A 23263-nucleotide genomic window follows, 5' to 3' on the forward strand; every position below is an offset into this window, starting at 1 on the left:
CCTTCAGGCTCCACAAAACCTGGATCTGCCCTGGGTGACAAAGGACTCACAGAGGAGCTGGAGGGGGGGGGTGGGCCCTCTCCTCTTGCTCTTTGGAGGAATTTATGTAAAATTGGAATGATCTGTTTCTTTAGACTTTAGTGGAACTCCTCTGTAAAAACACACCGGCCTGGGGTTTTTATTTGTTTGTTTTTTGTTTATTTGGGGGAGTGACAGTGGTAAATTACTGTTTGATTTCTCAGTTATAGAACTATTCGTGTATGTATGCAGGATCTGTAGTTATGTCCCCTTTTCATTCCCAGTATTATTACTCTCCCTCTCTTCTCTTCTCTCCCCATCCACCCACTGTGCCACTCTTTTCTTTCTTTCTTTTTCTGGTCAGTCTTACCAGAGGTGGATCCAATTTATTGGATGAACTTGGGCCTTGTTGATTCTGTCTTTCGAAGCTTTGTTTTCTACTTTATTAATGTCTGCTTTTTTTTTTTCTTATTATCTCTTTCCTTTTACTTGATTTAGGCTTATGCTGTTTCTCTTGCTCTAACTTTTTAAGTTGGAAAAGTATCTTGAATGTTCAGAATTTCTTCTTTTAAATGTAAACCTATAAGCGTTCCTCAGAGTCTTTCTTCACATTTCACGTGTTTTCATAGGTACTATTTTCACTTTGGGCTTAGCTCTAATTTCTGTTTTTTATTTTATTTTATTTTGATTTCTTCATTGAGTGGTTCAGAAGTATTTTAAATTTCCAAACACAGGATTTTTTAAATTGTTTTTTATTTCTGACTTTTAATTTAGTTGCAGAAGTATCACCTGTATGATACCAATTCTTTGAATTTGTTGAGATTTATTCTATGGCCTCATATAGAGTCAGTTTTTGTAAATGTTGCATGTGTGCTCAAAAAAAATGTGCATTCTCTAATTGTTGGGCACAGTTATCTATATATAATTGTGTATATACTTACACAACACACATACAGATGTACACACATACATGTATATGTGCACACACGTGTATAAAATGAATTACGTCTATTCACTGTTTTTTAAATCTTCTGTATCATTACTAATCTTTTGTCTGCTTGACCTATAAATAATTGAAAGGGTTGTGCTAAAATCTCTCATTATGATGATGGATTTTTCAATATCTCCCTATATAGCAATTTTTGCTTTGTATATTTTGATGCTATGTGATGGTCACGTCTTCCTGGCAGATTGGACCTTTTATGGAGAGACCTCTATCCTTAATAATGCTTTTTATAGTAAATCCTATTTTATCTGGTTTCAGTTTTCTTTTATTTTGTATTTGGTAAGGATTTTCAATCCTTTTACTTTGACCTTTCTGTGTCTTTAAGCTTCAAGTATAAAAGTAACATATAGGAGGAGTTTTAAAAATCCAATTTGATAATGTCTGTTAACTGGCAAGTAAATGAGATTTGTTTTTATCATATTTTTGTTTTCTACAAATTGTGCTTTTTATGCTTTTTTCCTACTTTCTTGTCTTTTTTTAAAATAAGGTGTTGTTTTTTTTTTTAAATAAGGTTGGGTTGTACTTATTCCTATTACTTTTTTTTTCTTTCTTTCTTTGGATTTAGAAGTTATATGATACTTCTATTATTTTAGTGGCTACTTCTGAAAGTATACCATCTTAATATCTTAATCCTTTTCCTGATAGTGCAAGGAGTTTAGAACATTAACCTAATCATTCCTCTTCCAAATTACATGCTACTGTTTTCCAGTATTTTAGTTGATGTCGTTTTTTTTTAAACTCCACAAAATTATAGATCATCAGTTTATTCACTTTTTTGGATTAAATTTTCAAGTTCTTTGCTCATTATACCTTCTTAAAAATCAGACCTTCCTTCATCACAAATTCCTTTGCATACAATATCATTTCATATAGTGGTAAACACTCTCAGTATTGCTTATCTGAAAATGTCTTTGTTTCATCCTTGATCTTGAAAGGTTGTTTGGCTGGGTACAAAAAAAATCTAGGTTGTTGGCTCTTTTCTCTTCTTTTTCTCTTTGGTGTTCTGAAGATTCAAGTGTTGATTTATTTTTACTAATCCTGCTTGGTACTCACTCTCCTTGCTGGTACCAATATTTGGTGTCTTTTATCACTTCTGGAAAATTATCAGACAATTTTTCTTCACCTATTGCTTCTCCTATAACTTTCTTTTCTCTCCTTCCAGAAGACATTCCTTAGGCTTTCTCACTGTAGCTGCTATGTCTCTTAACCCGTTTTAGTTTTCAGCCCCCTCTCTTTCCTGAATTTTGAGTAATTTCTTTACATCTATTTTCCAGTCCACTAATTCCCTTTTCAACAGTATCTAATCTACCCCATGACCTAAGCACTAAGTTTTTATATAAACAATTATATTTTTTTATTTCTTAAAGTTCCATTGATTCTTTTTTCAAATCTGTTTGGTCATTTTTATAGGTTCATGTCTGTTGTTCATTTTTTTTAAATTCCATATTTTATTTCATTAAACATTTCATACATACTTTTCTTTATTTTGTTATAGTAACTGCAATATCTGATGCTCTTGGGATGTAAGCTTTTTATTTCTGTGAACTCTTACTCCATAGTGGGTTGTTTACTCGTTTATTTGGCGATCTTTAATTGGAAACTCATGGAAAACTTTGGAACCTAAAATGATCATGCTTTTCTCAAGAGAACATTCATATTTGCTTCTCCCAGGAGTCAAGGGGCACTAGCAACCCCCTAAATCCTGGTTCCCCACAGCCTCAATGCTGACACTGACTTTTGCTCTCAGGAGAGTCTCCACAGTTCCCACTTCAGCTCATTTTGGGGACCAGGGAACTCAGAGGCTTCCCTACTTTCTGGAAAATTATGCTTTACATCAAATCTAGTTGTGCATAGGGAGGGTGTCCCTCAGAATATTCAGACTCACACTGCAGAATCAGGATGCCAGTTTACATTTTCTAAAGATCACACTTGCTGCTCCATGGAGAATGGATTACAGGGGGAAGAGTAGATTCTGGAGAAACAGAGAGGGACCAAGGTCAGTCTTTCAGGTGAGAAATGATGGCTTTACCCAGAGTGGTGGCAGTGAAAATGAGCAAAAGGGTATGAATCCAAGTGGAGTATCTGCTTAATAACTTGTGCCTCTTTATTTATAGGTATTTCACAATCACACACACAAATGTGTGTTTGGCCACAAACTTTCATCAGCTTGTAATTTCTCTTCCATTGTTCATATGTTAGATTTGCAAAAAGTGAAAAGTTTGATAATATCCAGTGTGGCCAAATGTGTAAGGACATAGATACTTTCCTATACCATTGGTGGACGGTAAATTGAAACGGCATTTTTGGAGGGCAGTTAGGTCAAATCCATCAAGATGTTAAATGCACAATTTCTTTGTATGACACCCACAAAACTTATACCAAGCTACATTAAAAGGATGTCCAACATATTGTTGTATGTTAAAAAATTGACCACAATCTAAATGACCATCTACAGAGGATTGGTTAACTAAATCAAGATTCATCTGTATAATGGAATACTATTTTGTCTTTTCCACAAAGGGATAAGTCTAAGATGGAAAGATATCCGTGATAATTTAAGTGTAAAAAGCAAAATGCAGAACGATGTATATAGAAAGATTGCATTCACACAAAAATTTTAATAGCCAAATAAAAAACATATACATTTATATGCAGAGATCGGCATGAATGCATTTTCTGGGAGGATGCACAAGAAACTGTTAAAATGATTCACTTTGGAGGGAGCAACCAGGTCTTCAGGGTAAAAAGCAACTTTCACTTTTCATTTTACAACTTTTTTATACATTTTGAAAATTCCACTGCAAGCCACATATTGCTTTTGTTTGAAGAGATTAGCCTGTTTTTATTGGACTCTTCTTGATTAGAGCACCTGCTTTCCCTGGTTATTACATCTCCTGTTTGTGCCACTTCATCATTTCCTCGGGTTCTTCCTTCAAAGACCGTGAATATGTCTTAGTCCCTCCAGTCCTAAAAGGCCAACCTTCCTCAAAGATTTCCAAAATCCATTATTAAGTTAAAAACATAGATTTCCTATAATATACATAGGACAGTCCCATTTTTGTTTAAAAAAATTGAATAAATGCAGGTATGTGTGTGTGAAAAGAAAAAAAGTCTAGAAAGATTTATTCATTCATTCAGCAAAAATTTACTGTGTACCTGCCATGGGTCAGATATTGTTGTGGAGATGGAGGTTCAAAGGGGACCACGGTCCCTGTGCTCGGGCTCTCTTGACAACCCAGACTCTAGAATCCAGAGGGTAACATGTACCAGCAGGTTAATGGCAAGGCACTTTGCATGAGGCAATGGGCGTGAGCTTTTATATCACCTTCATGCTTTTCTATATCTTCTGATTCTGTTTTTTTGCCCTCTGTATGGCATGAAAGAACTTATATAAAAATAATAATTAAGCCATAGAACACAATCTCTCTATCGCTTTGGTCTTGTCTCTCTTCTCCAAACCCCTACACTCATCTGTGCAATCGTTGAGACACTGATACTAAAACATTTTTCATTGTGTATCTGGATATCAAATTTAAGTGGGCATCTTGCGTTGTATCTGCCACCCTACTTATATACAACCTGCCCCCTGGCACTTCTGCGTCTCCCGAGGTGGTCCTCCTTGGCCCCTGCCTGGCCCTTCCCGTGGGGCTGCTTTCCTTGGGATTCTGCCTCTGGCCAACTTTACCCTTTGTCCTCGCCGCGCGTGCGCCTTGTAGACAGATGTGTGGCCCCAGCCAGCTCCTCATGACTGGCTCTTCCTGGATGGCCTGTCAGCTCCTCAAATGGCACACCCCCAAAACGCAACTCTCCCCAGGTCTCCATCTCAGGAATAGCACCACCAGCCCCCCCAGTTTCCTGGCTGAGAACCCGCATAGCCACGACACCTCCCTCCCTGCCTTCACCCCACGTCTCAGCAGCCCCAGGCTGGCTTTCCCATCTCCAGTACCTACTGCTCAGCACCCCACTTCCCCAGCCTCGCCTCCACACCTGGGATTTGAGGTGGTCTCCCACGGGTCACCTTAAGCCCCTCCTTCCCCTCCGCGACATCCACTAGGTCATCCTTAACACAAGCCAGCAGGGCCTTAGCGCCTTGGTCCCCAGCCGCCCGTCATTGTGTGCCACCAACAGCAATTTGGCCACATCTGATTGCTACTGTCCTATAATTGGGTCAACGTTTCCCTCCAAATCAACGAACTCGTTTTCACTTATTTTTAAAGATAACCTATCCTTGTATGCTTTAGCCTCATGCTAACAAAATCCCAGGCTGGATGTGTCAGTTATCCAGCTGAGTCGAAATAGACATGTAACTATTCAGATGTAAACTGTCCATCACCTACGCCTGCAATCACCGGCAGTGCCACCCAGGTAAGCACGGGGCCCCTGGGAAAGCACTGCCTTTCAGAACGTCCACCTGCTCTCCGCCCCCGTACCGCGGCGCTCCCTCTGCTTGAAGCACACTCCCAGCTCCCCCGTTGGTGCCAGCAGGCCTCCCCTGCAGCTCCTGCCGCTGATGACCTCTGGCTCAGCCCGGCTGCTGGTTCACACCTCCCTGCTACCTCCTCAGCCTCCGCCCGAGCTCCCATTACGGCTCTCTCCACCTGTCAAGCAGCTCCTAGTTCCTATGACTCTCAAGGAGCCCGAGGGCGGCGGGGCTCCTCCTGGCGGCCCCCTCCTTGTCCCTCCCTTCAGCAAACCGGACCAGAACACCTCCACTTATCCACTGGGTCCTCACGCCGAGCCCTCGGGGTTGCCCTGGCTCAGAGCATCAGGCCCTGAGCCCTTGTAGAAGCATCTTTGCCACCCCCGTGGTCAGGCACACGGTAGGTGCTCTGTCGTGCAGAGACCAGGGGCTGTGTGTGCCTTTGGAAGGAGAGTGGAGTTTCCAGGTAACAGGGCTGGTTTGCAGTTTGGGCCTTTCCACCGACCGATGTGCACGATGGAAGCTAGACTCTCTGAGAGACTCCTTTTCGGAGCCTCTGTTTGCTCGTCCGTAGAATGGGGGGACAATCTCAGTACCAACCCCAAAGGCTCGATGTGAGGACCCAGTGGATAACTAATCGTGGGCTTCGCAGACTCTAGAGCGTCACAGAAATGTGCGCCTCGTTATTAGGATGGTGACAAGACGCCCGATGACTAATCCACTGTGCTCATCCAATTAGCACTGCTGCCGTCCCCTCGGTGAGCGGCGTGCTTTCTCCCCAGGATAAGAACGCAGCCATCCAGGGTCGCAAGGGAGGGCAAGAATTACAAGCCTGTTTATTTACCATTTAGGAAGCCGGCGCATTTTCCTGTACCTTGTCTGCGACACTTAAGCCAATATGTGCGTCTTTGGGAATTCTATTTGTATGGTAATTTAAAAATAGGGTTCGGACTTACAGCCGGCCTTTCTCCCGAAACTCCAAAAGCACATTAATTTTCTAGACAGTAAAATAATACCGTAATTAAATATTACCATTTCTTTTAAAATAAAATCCGGTAACTCCCAACAAAATGGGTTTTTCGAAACATGATGTAGGTTTTCCCTCAAAATCGCACTCTAGGGAAATTCCATATTTCGAATGTATGGAAGAGACCACGAACTTAATCTCAACACAGTGTAAGAAAAATTGACTTGTTAAATTACAATAATTTCCTCGCGTTTAAAACCTCCGTGCCTCCTGTCATGGCTGACCCAAAGGCCCCCCTGCATGCGTGTTTGGGGAAAGGCCCCAAGGAGCCAAGATGGTTGGTTTCACTGTTGATGAAGCTTCCCAGATGCCCTTTCTTGTGGTTCCAACCGGAGTGTTTGTTCTGCGTTGCAAACTTCTTCGAAAGAAGAAGGAAAGGAGGCGAGGCTAGGTGAGCCCGTGACCCTCGCCCTTCGGTCTCCAAATACGTCCTCTGTGCAAGCGGAACCCAAGACCGCCCACGTGGAAGGAAGCATGCGCCCCGGCGCTGGCCTTCCAGGGGCTCCCTCTTCGCCAAAGCCAAGGTGAACGGAGGGAGCCCGGAGGCCCTCGGCTGGAGGCCGGGTCTGGAGGAGGTGGCGCCGGGTTTCACCCGGGGCCGCCCAACCGCCCCAGCCAAAGCTCAAGAGGGCCCCCTTGTGGAAACTCCCGAGAACAGCCCCGTAAGTGATGCACTTCCCCCAGCGCTGGGGCTGCTCCCCGGACCCCCGCCCACACACACACACATCTCTGCGCAGCTCTCAGACCCAAAGGCACTCAATGGAGACCGACAGACTCCATCCTGCTCTCCTCGAAGCCTAAATACTTCTGTGAGACAAGAAGGCTCTTGGCCCCTCCGGGGAAGACGTGGTGGAGAACCAGTTCCTAAGGCCCCATGAAGAGTTAAGCTCCTCAAGCTGGCGCCCCAAGATCCCTACTCCTGCGCCCTTTTCCGGGAGTCTTCACCGCGATTACACAAACGTCTTGTTCTTCTTGAATGTGTCAAAACCTTGGGACTACCTCTGCCAAATTCCTGCTCTGTAGAACAATGGGACCTTCAGTCTTCTGCCAAGAGAGCGAAGAAGGATTCAGTCCAACGGGAGACTTCTAGACACACGTTCTGTTTAGCAAACACTGACTTGTAACTACATCCCTCAGGGCAGGCACCAGAATGTTCCGCGAGACCCAGCCAGGTTCAGAAGCCCGGAGAGATCTCACACTCCATCTCTCCAGACCCCAACTCCCCCTCGCCGCACCCCTCGAAGCACAGGGCTGAACGTTGGTATCCATGGAGAGCACTGACCAAATTTGGTATAAATTAGGAACATCTAAGGGGCCAACGTGCAGATCTGGGAACACAGGCGCTAAAGCTGAGCGAAGGAGGCCTTGTCTCCAAGACACCAGAACATCTGGGTGAAAAGGGAAACACTTCCATCAATCACCCTGATGCCTTGGCTATTTGGAAACAGCTGGGCTTTGGCTGGAATTTTCCAGTTTTCATCTGGGTGGAAGCCCCAGCCAGAGCGAGGAATAATTAGCATTATCATGGGGCTGAGGGAGTTTTGATGTGAACGGTTTTTGTGCTGGAACAATCCTAAACAAACAAACAAACAAACAAAAACTGGCTTATGAGCCAGGCCTGGTGGGCTAGACTTTTTGTCTTCCAAATCCCCCATTCCTTTCCCATCCCGTGAGCTGTGCGTTTCCACTTCCATTAGCAGGAAATGCTCAACACAGGCCACGGGGAGATAGCTACGCGGTCAGCCACTCCCTTTGACAAAATGTTTTCAATTTTGGAAACACAAACATAAAACAGTCCCCTTCTCCAAGTGGGACCAATTAGGTCCACCTTTTCCACCGACCCCCCTGGTCCAGCCCAAGCTGGGACTTTTAACCCAGAACGGGGGAAACAGTGACAAACCAAGCTATGTCCCTTCAGTAGCCTTTCAACACACTGACATCCAAGTCTGAGGCCCTCCTGCGCCTCAACGGCTCAGAATCTGTTTTTCCGGGCACATGGTCCCTCCAGAATTCCTCAGGGCAACTTTAAACTCTGAGCTCACCAAGCAAAAGAGGGCACATGTCACAGTCCTGGGATGCTGCAGGGCTGGGAAGTGGTGTGCACTTTTTTCTAGAGCACACCATTTCTGAGTTTCCCAAGAATGCAAAGTCCATCCTGCCTCAGGCCCACGCCCCAGCCTTGAAGGCAAAGACTCTCAGATTAGATGGATAATGAGATTCAATTATGGCCAAATGAGGGACATATGAGGAATGTGAAGGCTAGCCATCCACACCAGAGGGGACGTTTAGGCTCCTTAGAATTCAAAGTTTGTCTTCATATTTCTGTGATTTGCTGGTACTGTCATAGTGTGCCAATCTGTAACCCTCTCCGGGGAGTTTAAACGGAGACTCTGCGTGCCTTTTGTGCAATGGCTTCGTTGGAAAGCACATCTTTTGCTGTAGCAACACAGTGACAGCTGCCATTTCAACAGCCGGTTTCTGAAGCTTGTGGGCGAAACATTCTCTGTGTGCTGTTGCACGCCAGCCCATCTTGATTTGTAAAAAGCGGCCGCCTCTAATCAAGAGAGGTTATGTTTTTGGGTGGGGATTTTTATTTAAATGTGCATAAGCTTCCAAGTACAAACATTCTAGGTGAATTACCTCAAGCTAAGGATTTTGAAATAAACCAGAGGGTTTCAGACTTTTTTTTTTTGAAGCAAGAGAACCCTTTTTTCAAAGCAGATCCTAATTAGCCCCCCAGTACATAAACCAGAGCAAATGGCGGAGGCTGCGGGGGCTAAAGCAGAAGGCGGGAGGCCAGAGTCCCACTCACTGGGTCTCCCCTTGTCTCCTGAAAAAAACACCTGTGGGCTTCAGAAAACAGCTTGAAACCTCTGATGCAGCGAAATTCGACACACACACATCCCATTCTTGAGCTGGAGCTATGCTTCCAATACAGCAGCCGCCAGCCACATATGGCCCCTGAGGCCCTGAAATGTGACCCATCTAAACTGAGTTGTGCTGTGAGTGTAAATATATGCCCGATTTCGAAGACTTGTATTTGAAAAGGCATATAAAATATCTCATTACTAGTTTTCATATCTATTACATGTTGAATTCATACATGTTGAATGTATTACATATACTATTGGGGGCTGGATAAAATATCGTTAAAATTAATTTCACCTGCTACTTTTTAGCCTTTTTAATGTGTGACTCACAGTCTCTGTTTATTGAACAGTGCCGTGGAGCTAGATGGAGCCTTCCTTGGGGGTGTAGAACCATATCAGGGTCCTGGTTTGGCTGGGGCAGGTCCCAAGGGTCAAAAAGGCTATAAGGCCAAGGACCCAGCATCAGGTTCTTATGCCAGATCTGGCCCATCCTCAAAACTCTCGGCAGGACTTGATGCTCAGACTTAAATCTCCCTTTGCCTACTTCTCTTTCCTCTCTACCTGCTTGGATCAATCAGGGTCCCCAGCCTGCTGGGAACTCCCTAACTGACTACCCTTTCACCCTCAGCCAGATTCTTAGTGATCCCAACAGCTACAAGCCTTCTCTTTCTCCACGTCCATTTCAAGCCTGACCCTAATAGCCACACACATGATGGAAATCACCAGCCAATTTTTAGGAGGAGAAACCTCAAGGGGGTGGGAGAAATGTCAACAAGGAGTTCATGTGCATTGGTCTTACGGAGCACAAGTCATTCATTCATCCGTTCAACTAAACGTAGCAATCACAACTAGCACTTACTGAGTGTCTACTATGTGACGGCGTTGTTCTAAGTGCTCTCCATGTATTGACACAACAAATATTTATTTAGCATCCATCGGGCACTGTGCTAGGGGCTGGGAATCAGCAGGGAGCAAGAGAGATAAGGGCCTATCCTCGTGGAAAGGAAAGGAAAAGAAAGGAAAGGAAAGAAAGGAAAAGGAAAGGAAGCAGAAAAGGGGAAATGAAGGAAGGAAGGAAGAGAAAGAGAGAAAGAAAAGAGGGAAGGAAGGGAGGAAGGAAGAAAGAAGTTGAGGCACCTAGGGTGACACCTCAGTGGCAGTGAGCGCCCAGCACCTACATCTTGGTTTCTAAATACTATTCTCCAATAAAAGGAACCAGGACTCCTTGGAGCAATGGCTGATTCCAGGGCTGGGTCAGGAAAAGTACAAACTGAGCCTGGAAGATCTTCTAGTGCCAGAAAATGAGGACATGCTCAAAAAAAAAAAAAAAAAAAAAAAAAATGACAAGTGCATGTAAAAAGGACCCAGGAGCTAAGTCGATGGAGCTCCCAATGGCCAAATCATGGACAATTTGAGCCACAAAGTAAATAATGACAGCAATGGATTGTAACCTATAAAATAAATATCCCTGAGTTCATACTAAGACAAATAATAATTGAATAAAGAGATAAACAGGGAGAAGGGACGGTGCTTCCTTACAGCAAAATTCCAATCAATAAATCCAGAAAGTTACAGATAAAACAATAAAAAAATAAATAAATCCAGAAAGAATGATGGAACTAGAAAATGACCATTTGGAAAACACCACAGTAATAACTGTTGTAAGTAAGAATCGTCAATGTTCGTCAATAGATGCTAAAATTAGTGGGGGGAGTATAATGGAAAACAAGATATTTGCATGAGCTCAAAGTATATCCCCATAAGATAATTATTAATTACAAAGAGGAAAGGAGTAATTTAACAGTGGAGAAACCTGGCAGACACCTCCTTAAGCAAGTGGTCGAAGTTAACATCACCAGCGTTGGGACAAATTGACATCTCAGTACCTCCTGAAGCAATGACTGAGAGGGGCAAAACATTGCTTCCTTGGGGTTCCTGCCAAAACTGCCCAAGCTGAATTTAATCATGAATAAACATCGGAAACCCCCAAACCGAAGAACACACTTCAAAATAATTGGCCAGTACTCTTCAAAAGTGTCAAGGTTGTGAAAGACATAAACCAAAGAAGCATCTCTGATTGAAGGATGCTAAAGAGACGTGACAACTAAGTGTGATGTGTGATCCTGGATTGGATCCTGGACCAGCAAGGAGACGTTACTGGGACAACTGGTGAAATCTGCATAGGATTTGTAGACTAATTCTAACATGGGATCAGTGTTAATTTCCTGGTTTTGATCATTGTACTATATATCTTTGCAAGATGTTAACCTTTGGGGAAACCAGGTATACTAGAGCTCTTTCTACTGCTTTGGCAAAATTTCTGTAGGTCTGAAATGATATCAACTTGAAAAGTCAAAAAATAAAAGTAAATAAAAAACAGCAAGCAGGTAAGAGAGAGGTGATGAGTGCTGCACAGGTGAGATGGGAAGGGGAAAATAGCAGAAGGGAATGTTTGATGTCAGCCTGCCAGGAAACGCCGATCATGCTGAGACCCCAGTGCGTGGGAAGCACCCAGCTCAAAGCAGAGGGAGAGGTGCTCTGGCCGAGGAACAGCATTGCAACGGCCCTGAGGCAGGAAAGAGTTTGCTATTCATCCCTAGGAACACACAATAGAGAATTATGGGGGGATCTGATGTATGGCCCTGGAAAGACAGGAAGACAACCGATGTTGAAGGGCCCTGGAGATCATAAGGAAAAGCACGGAATGTTACTCCAAGTGTTAGGAAGTTTTTGGCCACTGTGTAAATTTCCTTTGAGACACTTACAATTCTTTGAAATTATAATCCATAGTGGGACTATTTGATTAACGCCAGCCTCTCCGAGAGAACAGGAACTCCGGCCATCATGTGCCGCTTTACAAAGGCATGTGACAGCCATGCAAGGGTCATGTGGGGGAGGAGTAGACGGACAAAGGTTAGGGTGCTGGGAGACCTGGGTGGCCCTTGGTATCGGTTGTGAATTGAATTGCGTCCCCAAAAAGATATGTTCAAATCCTAACCCCTGGTACCTGTGAATGTGACCGTATTTGGAAATAAGGTCTTTACAGATGTAGATGTAGTCATATTGGATCAGGGTGGACCTGAATCCACTGACTGGTATCTGTATAAGGGAAAGAGAGGGAGGTTTGGATACAGAGCTGCAGACACACAGAGAAGAAAGACGGCCCTGTGACGACAGAGGCAGAGATTGAAGGGATGCAGCTATAAGCCAAGGATGCTTGGAGCCCCCAGAACCTGGAAGAGGCAGGAAGGACCCTCCCCCAGAGTCTCAGGACAGAACGCGGCCCTGCCCACCCCTTGATTTCAGACTTCTGGTCTCCAGACTGTGAGAGAATAATGTCCTGCTGTTTTCGGTCCCCCAGTTTGCTGTCCTTTGTGGTGGTGGCTCCAGAACGCACAGCCATGAGGGGAAGTGAGGAGTTAAATTCCGTCTCTCCCTCTTCGTTCTGTGCACCCCCCTCAGGCTATTGACCACGTTTACTTATTAAATAGTTACTTATTAAATATTATTTACTTAAAGTATTACTTAATTTTTTAAAATCCAGTTCAGACCAGGCCCCTTTTAAAACTCAGTCTTGTCCTTGGCAATGTGGGCTGTGAGAGCACAATTTTGCTACGGTAACTGCAGCTGCTTTTTAACACCCTCTAAAATCGATGCATAACCACTGGAATAAGAAATGCTGACCACTGCACCTAAAATCACCTGGCACACCTCCCAGAACCTCAGAACAAGCCAATTAGGATAGGGGGGAAAAAAACCCAAAAAACAGTGCTTTTCTTTTGCTTTTTGCCCCTAAAAGAAAGGTATCTGAAGACCTGATTATTTCTCCATCTGCTCTGGCTACAAACCCCATGTCCTTTCTCCACCCCTCCCACCCCCCGGCCATTGATTCAGACCTACGCTTTTCATGTTCTTTGAAGAAAACACGGATGGTGGACCTGGGTGTAAATCTTCTCCCAAGGCTCCATTTTTCACCTGGAAAATGAAGATAATCACGTCCATCTAATAGAAGTGTTGTGAACAGCAGATAAGAAAAGTAGATAAGAAAAGGGAAGTAGATAAGAAAAGGGCAGATATTTTTTATTTCACTTATACAAAATATCCAGGATAGGCAAATCCATAGAGACAGAAAGCAGATTACTGGCTGCTAGGGTTTGAGAGGAGAGAGGCGTAGAGAGTGACTGCTAATGGGTATGGAGTTTCCTTTTGGGGTGATGAAAAATTCTGGAACTAGACAGAGCTGATGTTTGCATAGCCTGGTGAACATCTTAAATGCCACCGAATTTTAATTGTATGCTTTAAGATGGTTAAAATGGTGACTTTTATGTTAGGTGTATTTTACCATATTTTATTTGTTAATTGGATAAGAAGCATCTGCCTGGGGTAGGGTGGCCAAGTCTCTCCACCCTCTGAACCTCAGTTTCTTCATCTGCAAAATGGGGGCATTGACTGAACCTGGACCATGGGCAGTTGTGCAGATGACACCTGCTGGTCCATAGGTATGGCCGGCACCTGGAAGCACTCCATCAGTGCACTGACAGGCTGCCTTCCCTGGGATTCCTGGGTGAGACAACCTCCGCTCAAGACAGACTCCAAGGTCTCCCTCCCCCCTAAGACCCCAGGCAGGTTCCACACGATGTTTGCCATGTAGCCTGCTCCTGGCATTCTGACTCATGATCATACAACAGGCTGGAGCAGATCATATTTTAAACCCCAGTAGCCTGGTCTGAGCAATTCGACGCTCTGGATTTAATTCTGCAGGTAATTTGAACGATGCGATCTAATTTCAAATGTCCTGCTCTTATGAGTGCCAAAGCAGCATAATTTTTAATTAGTGGGTAAACAGTAAATAATGGATGGCGGTAAGTGGACACCACTGTTAATTAAAAATCCATGGTTGATAAAAATCAATTTGGCCCACGCATTAAACTCAGTCTATCAGGTCCCCAGGAAAAGTTGTGCAAGCCGGCCCACGGCATCATCTGCTTTCAGCTGTGGCTCCCTGAGCTCAGACTTTTCTAGGGGAGAAAAGAGGGAGAGAAAGGAAAGAAAATCTATAAGCTACCTCCAAAGCTGGGACTGGAAACATTTCGTGTGTTCATTTCTAATCGGTTGGCTTCATTTTTGCAACCTTGAAGTTGAAGCTTCAGCCGAGAGGCAGTGGCACGCTCCGCTCGGGTTTTTACAAAGAAGGGCTCCAGTTGTGTTTTGTGTTTTGCATGTACATGTTCTGAATATGGTGAGATTTCACCGTATCTCTTTGTCTCCTGACTTAATTAAATCCCAATTTCTCGCAGAAAAGCAAGACAAACTAAAACACACTTAGCGGGAACATACTATCTCAGGATTCGTGTCAAAATCTAACGTCGTGAAGGCGACATCTCTTCGAGGTGCCTTCAGAGGGAGTACCTGGGGGAAAGGCTCGTTTCCTTTTGAACAGAAAACATTTCCTCAAGAAACCAAGCTTTGGGACTTCCCTGGTGGCACAGTGGTTAAGAATCCACCTACCAATGCAGGGGACACGGGTTCGAGCCTGGTCTGGGAAGATCCCACATGCCGCGGAGCAACTAAGCCCGTGTGCCACAACTACTGAGCCTGCACTCTAGATCCTGTGAGCCACAACTACTGAGCCCGCATGCCACAACTACTGAAGGCTGCACGCCTAGAGCCCGTGCTCTGCAACAAGAGAAGCCACCGCAATGAGAAGCCCGCGCACCACAACGAAGAGTAGCCCCCGCTCGCTACAACTAGAAAAAGCCTGCATGCAGCAATGAAGACCCAACGCAGCCAAAACTAAATAAATGAATAAGTAAATTTATAAAAAAAAAAAAAAAGAAGAAACCAAGCTTTGTGGAAACAGCGCCAATGTCATATTCGGGGCCTGTTCACGGTTTTGCTCTGAGACATAAGCTTGATTTTCCTACCAGGCAAATAACACACACCCCCTTTTGACCTTTTTCTTCCCTTTGCTCCCATCCATTCCCCAAATCAACACTTTCATTGTCAAGCTTCACTGACAACCAGTGATGTTCAAATTAACCCACAGAATTGGATCCAGGGGACCCAGGGGGTCCGGGTGAAGTTGATCTCAGGAGCACAGGAAGGCGGGAGCCGTGGGCACGGATGCATGTATGTCCCAGCTCAGGATTCCCGACGGGGCCATGCTGGGCGTTTGGCCCAACGTGGATGCCCACTTGTCCACCCCAACATCCTGGTTCTGGTCCCCAAAAGGCTAGATGTGCCCGAGTTAACACAGAACCACTCTTTCAAGCCTCCCCTTGGCGTGGTCTCACTGCAGAATGGCCCTGAGAGCCCCTGGGGCAGCCCAAGTGCCTGCTGTCTGTGGGGACACCACAGCCCTGGTACATTGGTTGTTTATTTTCATCTCTCTTATTTGGCTGTTTAAAGCCTATACATCAGGTGTAGGATACAGCAGGAATATACAGGGACCCAGTGCTACACAGGATTTTTACTCATTCCTTCATTCAGCCCCTTCCCCTGCCTGCAGTGCAAAAGGAGCCATGGCTAAGCCGTCAGGCCAGAGCCGATGGCCTGGCTTGAAGCCCGGCTCTGTCACCGGGGGCAGCCTGGGCCCCAGGCCAGCTAAGCCCGGCTCGCCCAGCCCGTGGCTCTACCCATCAGAGGCAGTGGATGCTAACACCATCTCCTGGGGTCATTGCAACGGTGAGCTAACGTATACAAATCTCAGATAATATAATAAAAGTGCACGGAGCCGGTCCTGAGTGAACAGGAGCCACTGATGCCACATCGTGGTCCCCATCGGTGTCACTCCAGTTTTCTCAGCTGGTCCCTGGGGACCCCGAGAGTCTCCCGGTGAGACCCCAGACCTCCAGGAAAGTGAGGAATCCACTGTGAGAGGCCGAGGTGGGCAGAGAGTTTGGGGGCCACAGGCCCCGTTAGACGGCTTCCAAGGGGCAGGGCGGGGACCCCAGCCTCCCTGGCCGAACTGCCCTTCCTGACCCGGACAGGACCACGTGACTGTGTGCTGGGGGTGGGCGGCAGGGGGCATCATTCGTTCACTCCTCCCTCAGCCCACACGCCCTCCTGGGCCTCCTGGACCGGCCCAGCCGGCCTCGCCAGCTGCCCGCCATCTCCGCCAGGCCCCCGCGCCCCCCGACCCACGTCAGCCACAGGCGTGGTGGGAAGAAGCGCCCCGGGAAGGCCTGTTGCAGGAGCGGGGCCGGCGGGTCGAGGCGGCCGCCGCTGGGCGCAGCCTGTTGCCGTAACATTTGGATGCTGCTCGCGTTCACCGAGCTTCCCATACGTCCCGCCATCTGGGCTGCGTCAGGCCCGACTCGCTGAGCGCGGATGACAGTTTCTAGGGGAACCGCTGCTCTTTAGCAGCTGAAGGCCCTGGTGGTCTCACCTCTGAGCCGCTCCTAGAAGTGAAGATGCCACGGCCAGGCCTGGCTTGTCTCCACGAGATGAGCCCAGCTGGTGGGGGCGGGGACCCCGGGCCTGCCCCACCGCTCACAGCCTCCTCCCCGAGGCCTCCGAGCCCTCCCCGGCCCCGCTGCTGGCCTCACGCCTCTGCCTGACCCCACCACACGCCTCCCGAGCGAGCACCACGGTGAGCCGGCGCCGGCCAGGTCCCACTCGTGGGGATGGACGACACCCGGGCCTGGCACCACGGGGGGACCACGAAGGGAGTGGCCACGAGCGGCGGGTGCAGGTCTGGCTGCTCCAGGGGCAGAGGTCAAGCAGAGCCTGGGCTCCTGCTGGGAGGGGGTGCAAGTCCCACCGTCCGGCTCCTCTGAGTCCAGGCTGCCTCCCGTCCCGGGTGCAGGGCCCGGCGGCACTCGGCCACGGCAGGCAGGCGCGCAGAAGGCAGGTGAGTCCCGAGGCTGACTCGAGGCGCCCCGATCTGGGGAGCCCGCTGCTGGCCGGGCAGGTGAAGAACCAGGGTGTGCTGGGATCGCTGACCCGGGTCCGTCTGCTTTGCAGCCCACTCTGCAGAGGCAGCCGGGATGGCAGGGGGTAGCCGCCTGCGCTGGGGACCACACTGCCAGCAGCTCCTGCCCAACAGAGCGCCCGTCACCGCACTGCTGCCCCCACGCCTGGACGGGCCCTGGATCTCCACTGGGTAAGACCCTGCTGAGGTCACGCTGACCACAGGCCCCTGGGCTTGGAGGCTTCACCCACCCTGAGCCTCAGTGTCCCATATCTGTGAAATGGGCACAATTCGTCCAACTGTCCAGAGGCCTGCCAAGCACGTGCTTGCTTGTCGCCCTCCCCAGAGCGAGCCTGGCGGGTCGGGACTGTGTTGGGCATCCTGCCCCAGCCACAGACAGCAAGTGGATGAAATGCACTTGTTCCACACGTTGAGCACCTGCTGTGCAAACACTTACTGAGGAGCTACTATGAGCTGGGTGCAGGGGGAGCTGCGGTGGAGACAAGCCCTAAACACAGAAATAAGTGACATAAACTTGAGATGGTGACAGACATAAAATGGAGGATGTGAGAGTGAGTGGCCTGGGAGGGCTCTTTCGAGGGCGGTCACAGAAGGCTTCTCGGAGGTGGTGACATTCAGTCGAGATCTGAAAGGAGGAAGGAGTCAGCCATCCAGGGAGCCAGGGGCAGAGCCAGGCAGAGGCAGCAGCTGGTGCAAAGGTCCTGAGGCCGAAAGGAGTAGGCCAGAGAGGGCCCAGGGGTCCTGCCTGCCCATCGAATTCTCCTTCTAACCTGACAGGCTCACCTGACGTTTCAGAGGCCCCAGTGCTGCTCTGGGGCGATAGGCGTTGTGCTCTGCCCTCATCTGCGGGGCAGCCAGCTGGGTCCTCCCTCCCAGGGTCAGGGAGAAGGAAGGCAGTGTCCTCCTCCACACCCAGTACATCCCCTCCTCCCCGGCCGGCCCCTTGGGCCAGTCCCATTCTGGGGTCAGGAACTGGACTTTCCATGTCCTCCACGCACCTCCCGAGGTCAGGGAGAAATCCAACTGCCAAACATCTGCTAGCGCCCTGGGGGAGGAAGGGGACTTGAGTTCTGCAAAGATGCTCTGGATGCATTCCCAGGCTCTGCCCCCTCCTCGACTCCACAGGCCAGGTGGGGTTCATGCACCACTGGCCGGGGTCACTCTGAGACAGAACTGAGACATGGGGAGGATGGGGACTGGCTGCAGGCTGTTCCTGCCCCAAGACAACAGCATTCCAGATAGTTCTAGAAACTTCTAATATTTTCTTCCCAGAAAGTCCCCCATTGTACCCTTCAGACAGGCTTTGCTGTTTTCTGGGAGTAGTGCAGGGAAAGACCCAGGGTCTGGGAACCACCGAGCTGTCTGGTGTGACCTGCTGCATTCCTTTGGGCAAATCTTCCCACCCTCAGGCATGTGAGTCACCTCTCTCCATTTGTAACTACTGCCTGTACTGGTATTTCCTTACGATTTTTCTTTAAACCATCTTGCTTTTGTTGGTGTAAATATATTCATGCATTTTTACAGCTTTATTGGGGGATAATTGGCATACTGTACACATTTACAGCACTATGATTATTTTTAAAGGAAGTGTAACATCACTATGGCTCTGGGGAGCTGAGCCACTTGCCATAAATAGGAGGTAACCATAAAAAGAAAGTCAATGAAAGCAAAACAACATCATTAAATTTTCACCTGATTCGCTGCCTGCCTAAGGCCCTGAGTCTGTTCACTTTGGGAGAAAAGGGAGATTGGTATTAAAGACACATGAACTCCAACCGAGACTCTCTCCTTAATATAACCAGAAAGACTGAAAGAAAAGGGTGAGCGAGAACATATTTCTCCTGCTCCTGCAGCGCTGGTATGAAACATTTCCCTGGTTAGCGTAACATTGTGCAGGGGGTGCCTGCCTGCTCTTCTTCCCCGGGAGCTTGTCCACCATCCACCCCAGCGGAGCCCCGCTGGGAGAGTCCCAGAGGCTTCCTGCCCCCCAGCCCAGGGTGTGACTGGGGGTCTAGGAGTCATGGTTTCATCACCAGCAGAATAGGGCCTGGGGGGTCAGGGCCAGCCTGACGCCTGGCTTTGCAAATAAAGTTTTATTGGCACACAACCACGCCCACCAGGTACATACTGTCTCTGGCTATTTAGCTCCAGAACCACGATCTTGAGTAACTGCCACAAAGACAGAAATACTTATTATCCGACCCTTCACTGGAGAAGTTCACTGGTTTAGATCAACAAGCCTGTCACAGATGTGGGTGAAATGTGGTGGCAGGGGGCCCGTCAGCTTCGCCAGGGGGGAGACAATGTAAGCACCCATCATTCATGATTCACTCAGCGAGGACCAGGGTTGGGGGGTCCAGTGTGTGCCAGGCCCTGGACCAGGTGCCAGGAATCCAACGGGGAGAGAACAGGCAGGACCCTGCCCTCGGGAGCTCAGAGCACAGGGCCCCCCAAATGGTGCAAAGGAGCCCCCGTTTCTCAAGCTCCTCCCAGGTGCCACCACTGTGCTGGCTGCTTCCCGGAAACGCTGACTGTGCATCCTGGACCTCCGAGTCCCAGAGGAAGGAGCCAGGCGCTATCCAGGCTCACATTCCTCAGGAGGGACGGAAATGGGATTTGAACCCGGGTCCTCTGGCTGCAAAGCCTGTGTGTTTCTTGGGCCAAGGGGGATCCACGGGACCCACGGGGAGCCGGGCCAGGAGGGGGGATGTCCGCTGAAAAAGGCATTTGGGATGGCGTGGAAGGAAAGCTTCTGCTGAGGCCACAAGGCAAGTGTGGAAGGCCCCCAGCCCCCAAAGTGGGGCTGAGAGCAGTTGGGGAAACTGAGGCTGCAGGCTCCCAGCCCTGAGCTGAGGCCTGAAACAGAGGCTATAGGAGGGAGATCCCGGGGCAAGGCTGGGGGACTCACTGCTCCGCCCAACCCCCCTCTGCCCCCGCAGCTGCGAGGTGCGCCCGGGACCGGAGTTCCTCACCCGCTCCTACACCTTCTACCCCAACCGCCTCTTCCGCGCCTACCACTTCTACTACAGGGACCCCTCGTGCCGGGAGCCCGCCCACTCACTGCTCATCAAGGGCAAGGTGCGCCTGCGCCGCGCCTCCTGGGTCACCCGGGGCGCCACCGAGGCCGACTACTACCTGCACAAGGTGGGCGTCGTCTTCCACAGCCGCCGCGCCCTGCTCGACGTGGCCGGGCGCCTGGACCAGAGCCCGGCCGGCCGGGCCTGCGCGCGCCGCCTGCCCGCCGCCCGGGCCTGGCTGCCGGGGGCCCTGTACGAGCTGCTGGGCGCCGGGGCTGAGCGGGACTGCGCGGCCGCCCTGGGCTTCACCATGCACGAGCTCAGCCTGGTCCGCGTGCAGCGCCGCCTGCAGCCCGAGCCCCGGGCCGCGCCCCGGCTGGTGGAGGAGCTCTACCTGGGGGACATCCACACCGACCGGGCCGAGCGGCGGCACTACCGGCCCACCGGCTACCAGCGCCCGCTGCAGAGCGCCCTGGTGAGTCTGGGGCCCCGGGAGGGCGAGCTCTGAGAGCCTGTGGGATCTGTCCCTGCCTAGGGCCCTCTCTGCACAACCCCCCTCCACCCCCCCAACCGCGACCCGCACTGGTCTGCTTGCCTCAGGACCTTTGCACATGCTCTTCCCGCCACTCGAGACATCTTTTCTCAGGTCTGGACAGAAGGAACTCCTGGGGAGTCTTCTGGAGTGTGGTCCTCCTGACATCCTCCTCATGGACCCGGCAGGGTCCCTTCCTGCCCCTGCTATGCACGGGCAGGTCCCCCCTCCCTCAGTTCCCGGCTCAGATGTTCCCTCCCATCCCCACTCTGCACGGGTCCCAGCACTCGGCACACTCTGGGCTGCACTGTTTACTGGCTGACCGCCTTCTCCCAATAGCACCCGTGGCGGGGGGAGGCCCTGTGCCCCTCCGTGTCCCCACACCTGGCCCAGGGGCTGGCACACGGGCTGGGCCAGTAAATGTTGGTGAATGAAGTAGGGGGGCAGCTCCTCCAGAGCTCTGCCAGGCGGCCGCACAGCCCTCGGAAGGCCCCTCTCGAAAGCTCCATGTGGACCCAGTGTTACCCTGGAGCCGGCGGCACTGGGTACTCCCCATCATACTAACATCAGGCGGAGCAGCGCTTTCTCAGACTCTGACTGTTCTCAAGATGCCGGCACCTGGGCATCTTCTTAGAAAGCACGGTCACGTTCGCGGTCTGGCCTGGGATTTTGCATTTCTAACAAGCTCCCAGGTGGTCCATGGACCACCCTCTGGGCAGGAGGCTGCAGTCTAAAGGGAGATGCCCTCTCTTTGAGATGTGCCCACCCCAGAGTGAATTTCACGGAAGTCAATTAACCTAGACTTTAACTTAAAGACATCACAAACATGCTGTCCTGATTTGGGGAAGATCTAATAGCCCTTTTTTGTCCGATGAGCACACAGGCAAAAAGAAACTGAACTTCATGTGTGTAAAGTTCTCCTGGCACATAGCACAGAGCCTGGTGGGCAAGACTAGGGCCTTGTGACTACTCCAGTGAGTCTGGTGAAACCCCAGGACCCCTCCTCAGAAAAATATTTGTAAAAGCATAAAATAAAAGACATGGGATTTAAACAGAAACCAATTCTATTAAAAGAGTTACCCAAGTCTTAAAACACTCTGAGGTGGGAATACTATGAATGGGAATTCTTTATTCTCCCTATTTCAAAGTAGCAATGAGTGTAAACAGTGTTTCTAGTATCTGCAACACTGTTAATATGAGATCGGCCACAAAGCAGAAGGTTCCACTGAAGCTACAGGGGTTTGTTGCCCACATTCACAATGAGAAGAAACTTTTGATTTTAGGTTGAGGTTTGTAAAAATGAAGTCGAGGTTAGGACTCTGGGTTAAGAATGTCTGTAGGAAATACCCAAGGGATATTTTTCAAAGGTGAGGATGGATGGATGGATGGGGGAATGGATGAGTTCAGGAATCCCTATCAAGTGCTCTTTGAGCCCACAGGCAACCCTCACATGTTCAGCATGTACTGAGTGCCTGCTGTATACTAGACACTTAAGGAATTAAACCAGATGGGGCAACATCTCACCCCTGAGAGCAGCTTCTTGTCAAAGCATCCCCAGTGTGTGTGTGGGGGAAAGGGGCACCAGGTTTGAGCCCATCTGCTTTCTCTCCTTCTCCCACCTCCCTCCTTCCAACCGAAGATCTGGGTAGCAGAGAAGAAGCACAACATGAAGCTCTCATGATCAGAAAATCAGCCTGAGTTCTCTTCATGACCTCGAAACGATTCCCCTTTTGGCAGCCAATGTTCTAGGCTGGTCTGACGTCCATCCTTCTTAGAGCGGAGAAGGCACTGGTGGTGGGGTGATTACCGGCACCCACCACCTCATTAGGAGGACAAACTGCTCTGAATGCAGAGAGAACGGACCCCAGGGCACAGAGGATGACAATGTCATGTGTCCCCAGGCCAGGCTCTGGGGCTGCAGACTCCTGCCCTCCCGCTGCCTGACCAGCCAGGGTGGCCCATGCAACCTGCAGTGCAATTGCCAAGCAGAACATACAGGACCAGCAGGGCCAGATGTACGGATGTTAAATTAAATGTTCACTCACCAACTGCCCCCCTCCGCATGAAAAAAAGAAAAAGGAAGATAATTTCACAGAAGGATACGGTGCAGATAAACCCCCCAAGTAACGAATTAGTCATTACCTTATGCTCTCCGGAGCCCAAGCCTTGCCCACAACCCAAACCAGATGGTAAACATGAACATTTTTAGAAGTTAATTAATTTAAAATCAATTTGATCCCCAGATTCATTGCCTGGATATAGAATCCTAATCAATCAGCTAACGCTCAACCAAAATCATCTAAGCCTGGTGTCACCTCTGGGGGTTCATTAGAAACTGTATGTGCTGTTGGTATAACTTTATATAACAGGTTTAAACCAGTAAGAGTTTGGCTTGCACACAAGTGTGAATTCTGCTGGCTGGGGCCTTGTTTATTAACAC

At 49.0% G+C, this 23263-nt stretch overlaps 1 protein-coding gene across 8 annotated transcripts in view; it reads left to right on the top strand.

The window, feature by feature from the left end:
• APCDD1L (APC down-regulated 1 like) overlaps positions 1–23263 on the top strand; it is a 52298-nt gene that overhangs the window by 24720 nt on the left and 4315 nt on the right. For 4 of the 8 annotated variants that reach the window (XM_082428318.1, XM_082428323.1, XM_082428322.1 and 1 more), the window contains 3 exons: positions 15850–16025; positions 17307–17445; positions 20214–20766. In XM_082428318.1, the coding sequence (XP_082284444.1) occupies positions 15850–16025; positions 17307–17445; positions 20214–20766 (868 nt within the window). Of the gene's footprint in view, positions 1–15830; positions 16026–17306; positions 17446–20213; positions 20767–23263 lie in introns of all 8 variants that reach the window. The other 4 variants (XM_082428321.1, XM_082428325.1, XM_082428320.1 and 1 more) reach the window with 3 other exon arrangements.

This window comes from Balaenoptera physalus (assembly GCF_965194825.1).
Source record: "Balaenoptera physalus genome assembly, chromosome: 16".
Classification (NCBI taxonomy): Eukaryota; Metazoa; Chordata; class Mammalia; order Artiodactyla; family Balaenopteridae; genus Balaenoptera; species Balaenoptera physalus.